This window comes from Sinocyclocheilus rhinocerous, unplaced genomic scaffold (genome assembly GCF_001515625.1).
Source record: "Sinocyclocheilus rhinocerous isolate Xijiao unplaced genomic scaffold, SAMN03320098_v1.1 scaffold295, whole genome shotgun sequence".
NCBI lineage: Eukaryota > Metazoa > Chordata > Actinopteri > Cypriniformes > Cyprinidae > Sinocyclocheilus > Sinocyclocheilus rhinocerous.
In genome coordinates, this window is record NW_015647035.1 from 1,509,464 (window position 1) to 1,524,866 (window position 15,403).

A 15,403-nucleotide genomic window follows, 5' to 3' on the forward strand; every position below is an offset into this window, starting at 1 on the left:
TCTACATGCCGCTGTGCGATGGCTGCACCTGCTCTCTTTTAGATGTGCCCTTGGTTGTGATGCTCTTGGTAACCGCATGCCCGTATGCTCTGTGAAGTGATGTGTGATGCTTGCTTTGTTTCCCATAATATGAGGTTTGGTCTGAACGGAAGCCTATGTTTCCATGCAATCGGTCTGTGATCAGCCCATTGCATAAGTGTCAAACGGTGTGAAAATCTCAAATTTGGGGAGCAATGTGTGCGAGTATGTCAGTGAATGAGTCTGTTTGTATTCATCTTCTGAACAGCATGTCAAATGTGCTGCTTCTCGCTAAGGGGGCTATTTAATCAGATATAAAGCTCAGTGATAAATAACCCAGCACAATGATTTCATGCAAGACAGAGCGCTTTTGACATTTTCATTACTTGACCAACCAATATGCTTTATGATGGATTAAATCCCCCTCTTTTGGCCTTCATTTCTGATGAAGTAGTTATTAGACGAGCCCAGGGGAAAGGATTTTGATAGACTGCATGTATCAAATGGTATTTAAGTATATGGATTTTTCAGAGCCTATGATGCTGGCCACCGTTTTGAGTCTGTGGAATAATAGGATGGTCTTTCATGTACCTTTCCCTTTCGTCTGGGCTCTCTGGCCTTGGCACTCTCGTCAGGCTGGGCATTTGTCAAGTGTTGCAGCCACCATTCAATTCATTGACGATTCCTAACAAATGGCAACCTTTGATGGCTATGTTGTGTTGTCTCGTCTCTGTCTAATTAATGGGGAATGATACAGTGGTTCAGCAGTGGCTCTGTCTACACTGCTGAACCTCTACAGTTACAAACCAGACTCTCTCAAATATCTGGCAGAAGCTGACATTAGATTCATAAACATCAAAAATTCCTCGCCCACCAAGGGAAGTCACAGAGACACTGACAGCGCTAGCTTAGGTTTGACAGCGACTGGTATTTGTTCACAATAGCCTGGGATTGATCAATCGCTAGGAGCCAAAACCCAGAGCAAAGGTTGCGTCAACCAAAACAATTCTGTCATTTACTGAATTTGATTCAGAATGCTTTGTCTTTTTGATATTAAAAAGAAAAAAAATGAAACCTATCAGTTTTCATTTTACAATTGCCATCTTTACATGTTTTGTATTGATTTAACATCCGTTCAAAAATAAAAAAATAAAAATAATAATTAGTACTTTTATTCAGCAATGCATTACATTGATCAAAAGTGACAGTAAAGACTTTTACATTGTTACAAAATGTTTCTATTTCATCAGAAATAAATAAAATATTAAGCAGCAAAAGGTACTCCCAGGTAAAACAAAAAGTGTTAATATTGGCTAGCAAGATGATATGACATGCAGTTCGTCATATTTGTATATAATAGTCAGTAACGTTAAACATGACAAATAAAAATATAAAATATCAGAGAAACATTACAATTCAGTCTGTCAGAGTAACAGATACTGATTATTGGTGGTATAGAGTCAGTGCTTATTTTTTAAATTCGGTTACACAACAACAATAATAAAAGTAATAACCATGGCTTAAATCTGATGCTACAAATGTAATGGTAACAATATTTATGACAAGGGTTTTGGAATTCCGCTTTCTTGTTTGCGTAGTAGCAACTTCAAGTAAAACTGCATGGCTTGTGTTGGCTTAGTTATGCTGTTGCCACAGTTTCAGAGACCCAGGATGCACCCTGAACTCTTGGTGGGCTGGTCATTCCCTTGCTTTCCACTGCACTAAAGGAATTAAATTGCGCTTCTGTGTGGCGATAGACCTCACACCATGAGTTTCTGAAGGCCTGTCGACCAGAGTCGCCTAGACTGTTTCCGCCCCAATTTTAATTCTTTCTTTTATCTCATCACCTAGACAATTCAGTATAAGAAAAAAAAAAAAGAATTAAAATGGGCTGGTCATTCTGTTGTGTACTGTACTGTATTTGTGTGAAACCAAGTGGCCTAAGCATTATTTTTGAATAGGTCCCTTTCTCTGCAGTATTTTTTGACAAAAGTACAATTCCCGTATCAAAATTTGATGCAGTATATGCATGTTTTCTCATCAGTCTTTTCAACAAGGTCCAAAAACACATGTACCATTCCTCTTGATTAGAGTGTTGAATGTGCAAGGTTGATTTTCATGTTAATGACAATGACCCTTTTTTCTGACTGAACAGTATTCTGATCAACCCGGGAAATCACGTTAAGATGCAGGAGGGGACTTTGGGATTCTTTATCGCTAGTGATGCCAAAGAGGTGAAAAGGTAATCATCTCTTCAATCCATCAAAATTACTTGTGCTCTTGAATTTAATTTTTCATTTTTAAATACAAGTGAAAACTGAAATTTGAAGGGCACACTTGAAGCAGAATGTTCAATTCTTTACTGTCTTTCTTCAGAGCATTTTTCTACTGCAAAGCATGTCATGATGACATCACAGATCCCAAAAGGATTAAAAAGTGTGGCTGCAAGAGAAGTAAGTACACCCGACCATCCCTCGCCTCATGTCTGAACGGAAAGTGTCCGCCGACTCTTTTTCACTTTGTAGGGCACTGCTACGTTGTGTAACATGTAACATTTTTTTTTTTTGAAAAGTTACATATTGTAAATAAAATAATAGGCTGATGTCAGGCTCAAAAAACAAAAACAAACAAACAAACAAAAAACACTTGCAAGGCAGCAAACAAATAATGTTTAAAAATCAGATTTTTTTTTTTTAAGTTCACAGTTTTGCTTTTCTACTCGCATATTATGTACAAAAACCAAAGCCAACTTTGCATTAATATTAAGTTGTTAGCAACAGCTTTCTTTATAACTGTAGTGCTTAAACTTGAAAAGAGCCAGTCGTTTAACAATCCCCCCGCTTTTTTTTCAACTATTTGAATTTTATGACTCCCATGGCCTTATAGGATAGTAAAGTGTAAATCAGAGGTGTGCTGCTGAATCTTAGCAGAAACAGTAGGTAATCTGAGTATTTTCACATACTTTTAGATGAATACTGCGACACACTCCTCATTTAATCATGTGCAGCTATAACTGATTAAAAACACTACCATTCAAAAAGGGTACGATTTTTAAAGAAATAAATGCTTTTATTTAGAAAATACCCATTCAATGATAATTTACTGTCATCAAAAGTGACAGTAAAGACTTTTATATTACCAACAACAAAAAAATGCTGTTTTTTAACTTAAATTATCCTTGAAAAAAATATTAATTTCTAAAAAAATATTAAGTAGCAAAACTATAATTTCAACACTGATAATAAAAAGAAATGTTTGTTGCGCAATGAATCCGCATATTAGAATGATTTCTGAAGAATCATGTGACACTGAAGACTGGAGTAATGGCTGCTAAAAATTCAGCTTTGCATCACAGGAATAAATTACATTTTAAAATATATTCAAAAATATTGAAAGTTATTTTCAATTGTACTTATATTTCACAGTGTTATTGTTGTAACTTTATTTTTGATCAAATAAATGTAGCCTTGGTGTGCATAAGAGACTTCTTTCAGAAAAAAAAAAAAAAATCATATCGACCCTAAGCTTTTTGACAGCAGTGTAAAGAAGATGAGACCAATTGCAATTCAGCATGCAAATAGATGTAATGGAGATAACCGATTGCAATTCAGAATGAAAATATTACAGTGATGTCATCACAGTTGTTTCCATTTTGAATGATAGAATGTTCAGCTGTCAGTGGAAGATTTTCACACTTTAGTCTTAAATTTCTTAATGTGTGAAAAAAATTGATGTCATGTCTAAGACCACAATTATCTACAAAACACATTGCTGCCTTGCAGTCACAACAAAAAGACGAGCAAAATTAGTAGAGCCCCTAAGGTGTTTTTTTTTTCACTTTGAGAACAACCATATGAAAGAATAAGGAGAAAGCAATGAACTGTAGAAAAGGAGGGATAAAGATGACAAGGTGAAAGAGTGAGACTCTTGAGGAAAGCCAGTCATCAGCATGCTAATGGTGGAGAGAGATACAGATGTAGAGAGGGAATGACATGATTAGCAGGGTTGAAGAGAGAGGCTGTCAGCTCATGGTGGTGTCAGTAGGGGAGAGGCAGAGGTAATGACACCAGTCAGGTGGAAAAACAAAAGGCAAGAGCAGCTTGGCCCACCCTCGCCAGACACACCGAAAACACACTCCTGGCTCAGGATCATTTTACCAATCATATCCACCCTGTTTACCCAGAACGCCCAGCGCAAGTGCCGGTCGGACGCACCACTGTCATGTCCCGCTGCCTCAGCCCGGTGAAAACACTTTCTGACAGGAAGTCACTGAAGTAGAAGAGAGATTAATAGCTCAGAGTGTAGTCCACTGTCAGAGCAGCTCCTGCAGACATTTATATAATTTGATAGAAATGTATTTCCTTAAACACCCTCTTAATTATATATACATGCAGCAACACCTACATGTTTGTTTTCATTTGCTAATCTTGGCTTCGTAGAATGAAGCAATATTTATGTTAAGTAGAGCGTGCATTAACTTTAATGTTGGAATGATGCATTGTTATTACATGACCTATATAAGCATTTGTCCAAACCAGTTAGCCACAAGATGAATAATTCAGATTCGTTCCCAGTGACCTTTCGCTGTGCACACTTAAACAGCTGCAAACCCGTGTTTATTTATTTATTTTTATGTTTGTTTACATCTACATCATTTGAAAATTATATATGTTGTTTCAGATGATGCACTTTGACAACACGTAGACTATCTTTTTTTTTTTTATGTTTTGAAGTCTCTTATGCTCACCAAGGCTGCATTAGTTTAATCGAAAATACAGTAAAAAAAAAAGTAATATTGTGAAATATTATAACAGTTTAAAATAACTGTTTTCTGTTTGAATTTATTTTAAAATGTAATTTATTCCTGTAATGGCAAAGCTGATTTTTGAATGAATGAATGAATGAATGAGGGATTAAAATATTTTTTTCAGCATCATTGCTTCAGTCTTTAGTGTCACATGATCCTCCAGAAGTCATTCTAATATGCTGATTTACTGCTCAAGAAGCATTTCTTATTATGATCAATGTTGAAAACAGTTGTGCTGCTTAATATTTTTGTGGAAACTGATACTTTCAGTTTTCACCCCAATTAAATGTTTTTGATTATATGCACCCTCCCAAAACCAAATGTCACCTAAGAAGAGGCCAGTAGCCTTACAGTAAAGGAGATGAGGTTTCCATTGCTGTAATGGAAGTTTGTGTTCTTTTATTTCACCCTTTATGGTCATTGACATACTTCTTGATGTATTTTCTTCCTTGCTGCCTTGGAATACCGCCTCTTTATTTAAACCTCTCACTGGTAGTGACATATTGTGAGTAAAAACGGGTTTCCTGTGGCCAGAGTACAGTCTGACTGTCTGACTGTCTCACTCTGATAATAGTTCTATATATCTATATCTATATATATGTTGCATGTATCAGTCTAGCTGCTGCATCCCTCCTACACCTCATCTCTCCACTGTCCTCAGCCCAAAACAATACAGCAGAATTTACTGGCCTGAAAATGACCCAGCCCTGACCCCCTACAATCCAGTCTTTAACAGGAGAGAACAATGAGGCCGTGACCAATAACACAATTCCTCCCAAAGATTTACTCACAGCACCATTCTGAAATCGGAGATTCATTTCAAAGGTTGTTTGACCCTCCAGAAACTCAGTGAAACCCGAAATGGCTAGATTCATGATCATGACAATCTGAAAAGTCAAACAAACCGATTGATTTTGCTACTATTAGTCATGGACTTCACGAGTGCCAAGGGGGGGAGGTTAAGTCCACTTGAATCTGTCCCCTCGCTGTCAGAGGCAATTTTGCATGCTGCTGTATTTTCAGTTCTGTGGGAAGTTCTTCAAATTCTTAGGCTTAACGAGCATCGTCTCCAAAACACAATCAAAACAATCTGGTCTCCCTCTTGCCTACAGCCTCCCCTTTGTCTCCACCTCCCGGCCCCTGCCCAGCCTCTCTACACGACACAACAACCATCAGCAGAATTGAAATGTTCTACATTTCAATTCTTTTCAGTAGTTGGGTCCTTTTTTACTCACTGCCCTTACTGATAGGTGCATCTCTCAACGTTAGGCGCATGGTGGTATTGACCTTTGCTGTACACAACGTTGGCCACTAGATGCCACTGTAGTTCTACAAATTAGATGGGAACAATGAGGTCCTCATAAACCTATTTAGCAAGATTGCTATCAGCCAATGTGCAGTGTAGGGTCTTCTTACTTGTCACCTAGGTTTCTTTATGTAGGTCTCCCCAAGGAGCCATGGTGTTGTTTGCTTTATATTGGTTTACAGATGGAGGTGTGTTTGTTTTTAAGTATTTTAAGCATGCAAGGCTTCACTGTATCTAATATTACTCCTTTTCTTGTAAGAATAAAAGCTCAAAATAGGCTATTATGTGCATACGTAAAGCTTGCAAATATGTTCCTGTCCATTAGTATTTTAACATACGATGCAGCCTGCTTTGAATTATGGGAAGTTGTAGGGTGAGGACAGATGTTAGGGGTGCTGAGAGCATTCTTGCTACATCGGGTTGTCCTGTTAAAGAGGCTTCAGTAATTAGGCTCTCTGTGTAGTCATGTTCAGTCACTCACATCATCATGTCTTGTGTCTCTTCCGCCCTCCATGTCTCACTGACTAACATAACCACATGCTATGTACTCCGATGAATGTCAACCCTCAAACTCTGAAGCGACATATTTCAGCATGAAATTAAGTAGAAGCCCCGCTGCTGCATGTTTTTACATGGCCTTAATCTGTTTCAGCCCTGTAAACAGTTGACTGGGCTGCCATTTCAAGAGATACGACCACGGTCGCCTCCCACTGCATGCCTGTTCTTCTTAATTTCAGCTATTCTGCATGGTTCTATGCGAATAACAGCCCCTGAGGTTATGGCTCTAAAGGCCAAGTCATTTACCGTATTATCTTTCCAGCATACAACTGAAATTGGCCTCTTAATTCGGGCTCATAACCTCAGATGGAAGTCAAAAGCAGGCTTTTCCCTGTGGATTGTTTGCTCTTTTGAGGGTGCCAGACTTGATTATGGTCTGTTAGCGAGGTGGCACCGGGAGAATGCATACCAAGGACCGTTTTTAGTCCGATTCACAGCAATCAAATGCTGCTATAGTCTCTCACCACAGCTCCTTTGAGAGCCAAAAAAAATGCATACATATACTCCACGCACTGTATGTTTGAATCAAATGCGCAATGCATGTGAAAGCATCTTCTAATCAGGGGCCGAAGAAATAGCATATTGGCATGCTACCACACAAATATCCCAACCAATCCCTGATTGAGCAGAGTTTGACAAACAGAATAGACCGCCGACGTTAGAGCCTGTAGCACGTTGTGATGCCGATAACCTGCTGCTGCATGATCTGATACAGGTACGTGATCCTCTCTTTTAGATACAGAGGATGTTATCCAAAGAGGTTTTGCTGCTGAACACATTCACCCATTCCTCTCTGCCTGAATGTCCCTTGCCCCAACCCCTGATCATATTGTCATATCTGACCTTTTATGACATGATCAGCCTTAGGGCACGGCTTGACCCCAATGAGACGACTGCTTCCTGCCTAAACAAGCCCTCTATTAGATGTTTTCAAAGTCCAATTTGTATGAATCTTCAAATTCGGATCAAACTTCACTTCTGCAGTGTGAACGGAATCAGAAGCATATTTCAAGCAGGAGCGCAGTGGTCCATCTGCGGGTCAAGTCTGTCAGTGCTTGCTGCTAAGGCATTGCACTTTCTGTTTCTGTTTTTGAAAAAGTTACCTTCAGACTTCCCTAGTTGAAAAAACTCTTTTGATCCTTGCCATTAACCTGCTGCTTTCCTCTCCTCTCATCCAACACATGACTGTAGCCAAGATGTCCGTCTACAAGCGAATGAAACTGGCATGTTGTTTTGATTGCGGGCGCTCTCAGCACGACTGCTCGTGCATGTCAGGCAGTGTACATAGTAACATGGACAGTCTTCAGAGGGCCTTCCCACTTTCTTCTGTCTCTGTTCATGATTGCTCAACCAGTTTACGTGCCTGTAAGTTTGATCTCCAAACCACATGCCGTTCGATGTCCGTGACTTGAGTGTGAGTGTGAGTGTGCGTGTACGTAAGTGCGTGCGTGTCTGTGCCGTGTTTCATGTGCTGTGTGTTTCGTTCTTCCACTATTTCCAGATATGTGGCGTATTGGTTGGTACACTAGTACATATTCTTTTTTGTTTGGTGAATTGGTGGTAGTTGAAGTGACGTGGCTTCTCTGTGTTAGTGCTGCAGTAGGTGCAGTAGGACTGTGTTAGCGCATGCTGTGTTAGTGGAGCACTTGTGTGGTGCTGGTGACCTTTATGCAGTCACTGTTTTGGTGTTTACACTTTTAAATGGCGGGTGTACATGTATCTGTTAAATAACTGTATGATGTGCTTTTAATCAAAACATCTATGGGCTAATTGTGTACATTGACACTAATGATGTTTTGACAATGTTTTCATGTTCATGTGATTTTTGAAGACCTTCTTCAGATTAAGGAAGATGCATGGCTAACTGTTTTTTTTCCCCCCCAGGTTCAAACACTGGATACCCACAATCCTTTGGTCTTTGAGTTTTGAATGTGTTCAGTTATTGCGGGCCATCTTGCCCAATTTAAAACATTAGAAACAAGCAAACGTCTATCTCACTGCTCAAGATCCCTTTTGACTATATTTGTTCACTGAGCAAAATTGGAAGGATATCAGTAAATGAAAAAAAAAGTCAAACAATATATGTCCATTATTTACTAAAATCATGTTTAATTTGCATGCCAAATGCTAGATTGTGATTGAAAGGGATCTTTAGTAAGATTCTTCTGTTCATAGAGTGTAAGAATATACTGGCAATGTCTTTTCTGCTATTCTTGGAAAATCATGTTTTACAACCACAAGCCATTAATGCCTCCACCATTTCCACTGGCTGAAATAAAACCTCTTCCTTCAGTAAAGACCACATTTAGGTGCAATTGAAAAAACACGTCAAACTCTCTCCCCCTTTCCACAGGATCTGATCTTCCTCGATGATTTTCTCTTAGCCAGCAATCAGGGGAGAAAAAGTCAATGTGCTTTATTTAATGCCTTGTATACCACAGTGGTACGACTGTCAGGCTCAATGGGAAAGTTAAAAAGAGATCTCCTGACAGGAACTCAGTTGAGATGGCGGTGACTCAGGCTATTGGATGAGGTCAGATGACTGAAGCAGTTAGTTGTGTAAAGGACAGCGCCGAACAGGGGTCTTCTCATTAAGCCGTAGCAGATGTGAAATACTAAAGCGTCTATCAATTAGGAATGGCAGCGGTGCGACCTACTATAAAAGCAAGGGTCAGTTCAAGCGATCGCATTTCCTCTACAACTGCCTTCTGACTGTTCACCACATCAGCTTAGATTAGCATCAAACCCTATGATGAGGTTGACTTTGTGTCTTGTGTTTTGGTCTGTGGTGACATCCCTGGATACCAGTTACTGGTCATTACCTAGTTACTGATCTCTTCACGTAGCGTCATCCTTCGTTGGTTTTTGCTGCTGCCGTTTTTTCTGAATTTAGTGCATTTTGCCAAGGCTGACAGCTAATGCCAGCTGCGGCTTTGTTTTGACTCTCTCCCATCGGTTTCGTCTCAGATCTAGCATTACATCTCTATGATGAGGAATTCACAGAGTTCCTCCATCTGACTTTGATTTTGCTCAGTCAATAATGATTTTCTGATGAAATTCTCAGAGCACGTCATCACGTTATTGACCTTGTTCTGAATATTTGCAATTTGGCATTGTTTTTGTGTGTATCACGGTCATTATAGTTAGCTAAAACAAAAATTAAAACCATAAAATAAATGTTAACCGGAGAAAAAAAAAAAAAGTGTAAACTTTTTTTTTCATTTCAGCTTGTTGGCAAGGCAACATTTCTCATTTTAAATTAGTTTAACTTGAAGTACTAAAATAACTAAAAACTAAAATTGAAATGCTTTTAATAATAAAAAATAAAAATGACAAACAACAAAATTACTAAAACATTAACTAAATCCGAAATGAAATCGGAAAATTCAAAAGAGTCAAAATATTAATAAAAAATATAATAGTATCTCATTAATACTAACATAACACTGGTGTGTGTATATATTTAATATGTATATTTTTTCTATATAGTTTATTTTCATTTATATTTGTTTTGTGGACATGTTTCACACCGCAAGTAATTTATTACCTTTATTTAAAAAGCCACTGTGGCTTCCTCAGTGGCTACAACTTCCATTTGTATGTCTATTTTATGGCAGTTTTCCCAAAAATTATGATTTTGTTCTTTTGAACACGTGGGGCACAATTGCTACCTTATTTATCTTATTTTTGTGCTATTTTCTCACTTTTTGCATCAATTCAATTTGCAACTTTCACAACTAAACTGACGATTTAGTGGCACTCTCCGCTAAATTGCAGATTATGTGTTCCCACACCCCAAATGGGTCCGAAAGCATAAATATCATCACATCCCTGTGCTAGGCATGATATGGTGGTCTTATACCTGCACATTATAGTAGCCCAGTTATTGCTGAAATAAATACTACTCCCCTGAATGCAGTAATTTTGCTGAATGCATGAAACGTGTGGCAGTAAATGCACTCTGTCTTACAAAAGTAATGTTCCCTGATGGGCGCTTTCTCAAACAGCCCTCGTGCAATTTTTGTTCTGATTCTGTGCATGCATCACTCAGGATGGTAATGCTCCTGTCTGCCAAAGCCAGACAAAGAATTATTAGTATGAAAATGAGATGCGTGAGAAGTCGACACTATGTCTTTCTTGCGCTCCTTTGGCTGCAGTCAAAGCCCAGAGAGACATTGACAAGGAGTAGGGAGCAATGGAGCACTCATTATAGCTCTGGTGCACTGCACACTATTAAGAAGAGTTTGTTATCTCTGCAAGTGCAGGCTTTAGGGAGCAAATATCCTGAACGAGTGAGTTAGCTGCCTCCGCTCTAAGTTACAATGACAACAACAGTCCCTCCGCTCCACCTGCCGAGACTTATCCCCTCATTACACGAGCTTTAAAGACTCTCAAGGTGCTCGGCATCACAAAGGGTATTAATTCCTGTTTTGAGCCTTCACAAGGAAGTTTCCAGCAGGGCAATCTTAGACATGTCTGTTTTGTAAACAACAGTCGCCTGGCACACTGAGAGGGGTTGCGGCTTTTTGGATTTTTTTTCCTTCTCTTTTTCCTGTCCTCATGCCTGCTCTGGTTGGTTATGGAGTTTGCCGAGGACGTGACGATTGTGGCGGGGCGGGGTGGCGCAGCCCAGAGAGTGGATCTTGTCCACTCCCTGCAGGGTGGAACTCAGCACCGTCGGCTCTTATGCAGCCTGACATGAAAATTATGTTTGCATTTTCATTTCCCCAGCTTAGCTGGTGTGTCATGAAACTCAACCTGACAGTTCCTTACCACCAGGCAGGAGCAGGGCCGGTCATCCCCTCCACCATGTAGGACAGATGCTAGCCAGAGAGTCGGCCGACTCTTCCTGGGCCCGCAGATCGCAAGCGACATATGCCAGGACCGGCACGGGGACCCTGCTTGAGCGCTTGTGTCACCGCCCCGCCCTGGGCCTGCGCCGTGACCTTTATGGCATCAGATACAGTACTCATAACGAAAGATGAGACTTTGCAATGATGGGGGCAGCAGTACAGAGCAGCCTACATGCATCCAAAACATCCTGCATTATGATTATCTGCAACAAACCCGGATACATACAGTTTCATATGCAACATATGACTTAAAGTCAACATGAAATTAAAATTGAAACTGTTTACCTGCTTAATATGCATTCCAGGTCTTATTTTAAATGATTCGGTGCTCATTATTCCAAAGACAGAAATAGTTTGGCCTCGTAACGGTTAATCAAATTGGCCTGATCTTTTTCTCTAAAATGACTTTTCAATTTTTCCAAATTTTCCAAGTTATGTCATTTAGGCTGCGCAACCCAATCAGTTACCAATAGATCAACTACATTTTTAAAATATTCTTTTGAAAATGGTGTTTTTAAATATTGATGTATTAAACTATTATTTAATATTGAAATATGTTGGTTAATTTAAAAAAAATCTGCAATATTAGTTCTTTTAAAATATTGTAATATTAAATATGAATTCATATTATCTCTAGTATTGTTCACATTAATGACTAATGTTGTTTGCTTTGTCACAAGTTTGTAGCATATAATAATCTTGATTCTCCCAGCATGCCATGCCTACAGTTTGGCGTTCATCTGCAGTTGACATGATAGTAATTACCGATCAAAAATGATCAGCGGTTAATTTTTACAGAAGCAATTATGTGATGGGAAACATCTGTAATTTGTTGTTTAACTTATTTGCTTAAGCCTCAAGATTGCTAACATCTGTTTGATGAGTTTCACTGGTTTTCATCAAATTGAGTGTCAAGGATAAAATTTTGACTTATCAAAGCGTTCTTTTCTCCAACCAAATTCCAAATACCATAATGATCCTTGTGAGGTTGGTCGGATTTGGGCAGTATATTCGTCATAGATCTTTGGATCCGTGCTGTGGAAACACTGAACAGGCAGCTTGATTTTCATCGCTTCATTTAAATCCAGTCCCTCCACCAATCATCTCTTTTGTTTTTTGTTTCTTTAATCATCTCCTGCTTATATAATTATCTTCATCAACTTCTTTGCTGTAACTGCTGTTAACTTGACTTTTCGTCCTCTCTGCTCTTGTGCGAGTGTGATATACTGTCTTTCTGCTATCTGTCTCACCCTCATTCTCTCTCTCTTCCTCTCCATATCCTCTCATTGGTCTCTGCGTTCCCCTCAGCCAAATACAAGTTTAACGGATATGTCAGATCACGTAAGTGTACTTTTCTGTTTTCCTCATTCCCTCATTCATTCGTGCATTCTGCCTGCTTTGGCTCTTTGCTTTTGATTTTACCCCCACTAGCATTACAGCACAAAAGCTGCCATCCTCAGCTCTCTGTAGATTACTTGGGATTGATGGGAAGGGGGGCCGTGATGACAGTTTCTCAGCACTGGGTTCTGGTCAAGTGCATCAGAGGGGCTGCTCGACTTTAAAACATGTGCATGAGGAAGGTCAGGTGCTGAATAGAGGGTTCCATATGAAATCCAGATGTTGCATAAAGAGCTCTGTGTCCTTGCAAGGGTTGATTGAAGAGCTAGAAATGCTGTGAGGCATTGCACATGTTTCTGTATTGTGAGGCCACCAACAGCAGATGGCGCTGCAACTCCAGGGAAAACGGGATCGCAGCGGCAGTCTGGGGTTCGGTTCACAACTGAATGTGTTTTAGGAAACTAACTAATGCTGAGAGAGCTTTAGCTTTATTGCTATTAAATTTCATTTCATATGTATCCTGATGTATTTTAATAATTGATAGGCTGAAGTGAGAATTTATTTTTAAACCGTTTTAAATGGTTTTTGTTATATTTATGAACCTGGAGGACAAAAAAATGATTTAAACTGCAAAACAATTTTAAAAGATATAATAAAAAAATCGTATGCTAATATTATTAATAAGTAGGAGAATTTAAGGTGATTCAAATGTTACAATTTTTCAAAAGTGTGTGCATGCCGAATTGACTTATGTAGAGCAGCCATAAAATTAGATAAAGTTTTAAAATGCATTTTCTCACAGATGTATTTTCTATAATTTAACAATGGCCTTGACAAGAATGCACAATTGTGGCTCGTCACAGGATTTGCATTTCATAAAGGGACAGTTGCCGCCTGGATTACTGTAAATCCACAGTGAAAGTGCCACAGCGGATGTTCTCTGTATAATGCTACTCGTGTTTGACAGGGGCCAGATGAATCCAGGAGTTATCTGTGGCGGCCTTTAAATCTATGCGGCAGCTGACGGCAGCAATAACCATCTATTTATTGCTCTGAGCAAGGTTTGGGGAGCGAGCGGGAACTGCTTTTCCACTTACACCAGATATTGGTTAACCTCTTGCCTTTTATGTAGATAGCATTAGGCTGGAGTCTTATGGCTGGGATGGCAGGCAGTGAGCCCCGTGTGAAACACTCCAGGTCCCTTATACACACCACATACTCCCCCGTCTGTCAGACTGCAGATTGTTGTCATTTTGGTCCTTTTTACGGCTTAAACATTTTCGCGGATTGTGTGATGTATTTATTTTCGCACATTTTAGATACATCGTTTCAACATGGTTTTGTCGTATATTGAGGCAGAATGTAAAGAGATTGCTATGTTCCCTTGTGTGAGCACATCCCTACCTGGATTGAGACCTGATTCATTGTGACGGTGATCAGGAATAGTATGTTCGTGCTTTGTTCTGTCTTGTCGCAGAGCAGGCGGAGAAGAAAGTGCTTCTATTTAATTCATGTTTATTAGCAATGGAAAAGCTAATGTCATATTGAACATTTCACCTAAAGCGCTTGCCAAGTGGTTAAGTAGTGTTTAATAAAACTGAGGGGTCATCGTCAATTATTCAAATATGCAGCGGTTGCCTTTATGGCACACAGATTTGTGGATCTGTCTGTAAATGGTAATCGAAGGGGGAAATAAATGGCGCAACAATGAAAATCATGTCAACTTGTATTTTCATATTTAAATATTTATGTGATTCTCATGCAGTTCAGTGATAAATTATGAATGCTTCAATGTTTTAATCATAATATATTTAGTTTAGAAGCACTAATGGCATGTGCTTTTAGGTGACTTCTATGTAGCAATTTTAAATCTTATGTAAAACACTTTTTATTTTATTGTTATTTTTTTAAACTGGGATTTGATTTTAATTTACAGCCTCTTAAAATATTTGATTATTTTACCTTCTTATGACACGTTTAGTTCAGGTTGTAAAATGTCATGTGGTGTGACTGCCCAAAAGCTTCATGATATACATGTGATAATAATTAATGTTAATAAAAAATAAAAAAAAAGTATATTTAAAACCTTTTTGAAAATAATGTAAAGGATATGTATACTCACATTCAAGGTGTAAAGAAAATGTTAATACATTTAACTTGCACCGCATGCAATTTTTAGTCATTTAATTAAAACTTTTCTAAAAAAAAATAGTATAAAACTTTTTCAAAACCATATGAAACCAACATGAATACAAAGAAAATTTTCTAATAACTTGTGTACGTGTGTTTTAAACTAGATTTTTTTTTTAAATTTTCCTTTTCTTTATCTTATATGTCACTGACCCAATTCACAATCATCTCTCATTGCTTTTGTCTTGCACTGTTTGACAGTAAAGGAGGAAGTTAGAGCGACTTTTCAAAACCGCTCGATCAAACTGGCCAACAGCATGGCTGTTCCCAACACTCTTCCCAGTGTGCTGCCGGTTGTGGAGTGCTCCACGACTGCCGTACCTCTTGTTAATA

At 38.8% G+C, this 15,403-nt stretch overlaps 1 protein-coding gene across 1 annotated transcript in view; it reads left to right on the top strand.

Annotated features, from left to right (window-relative positions):
* Positions 1–15,403, top strand: part of LOC107708442 (calcium-activated potassium channel subunit alpha-1-like) — a 285,003-nt gene that overhangs the window by 238,888 nt on the left and 30,712 nt on the right. The window contains exons 18-22 of the mRNA XM_016512675.1: positions 2,174–2,260; positions 2,395–2,471; positions 5,322–5,330; positions 7,881–8,054; positions 12,851–12,883. Of these exons, the coding sequence (XP_016368161.1) occupies positions 2,174–2,260; positions 2,395–2,471; positions 5,322–5,330; positions 7,881–8,054; positions 12,851–12,883 (380 nt within the window). The remainder of the gene's footprint in view (positions 1–2,173; positions 2,261–2,394; positions 2,472–5,321; positions 5,331–7,880; positions 8,055–12,850; positions 12,884–15,403) is intronic.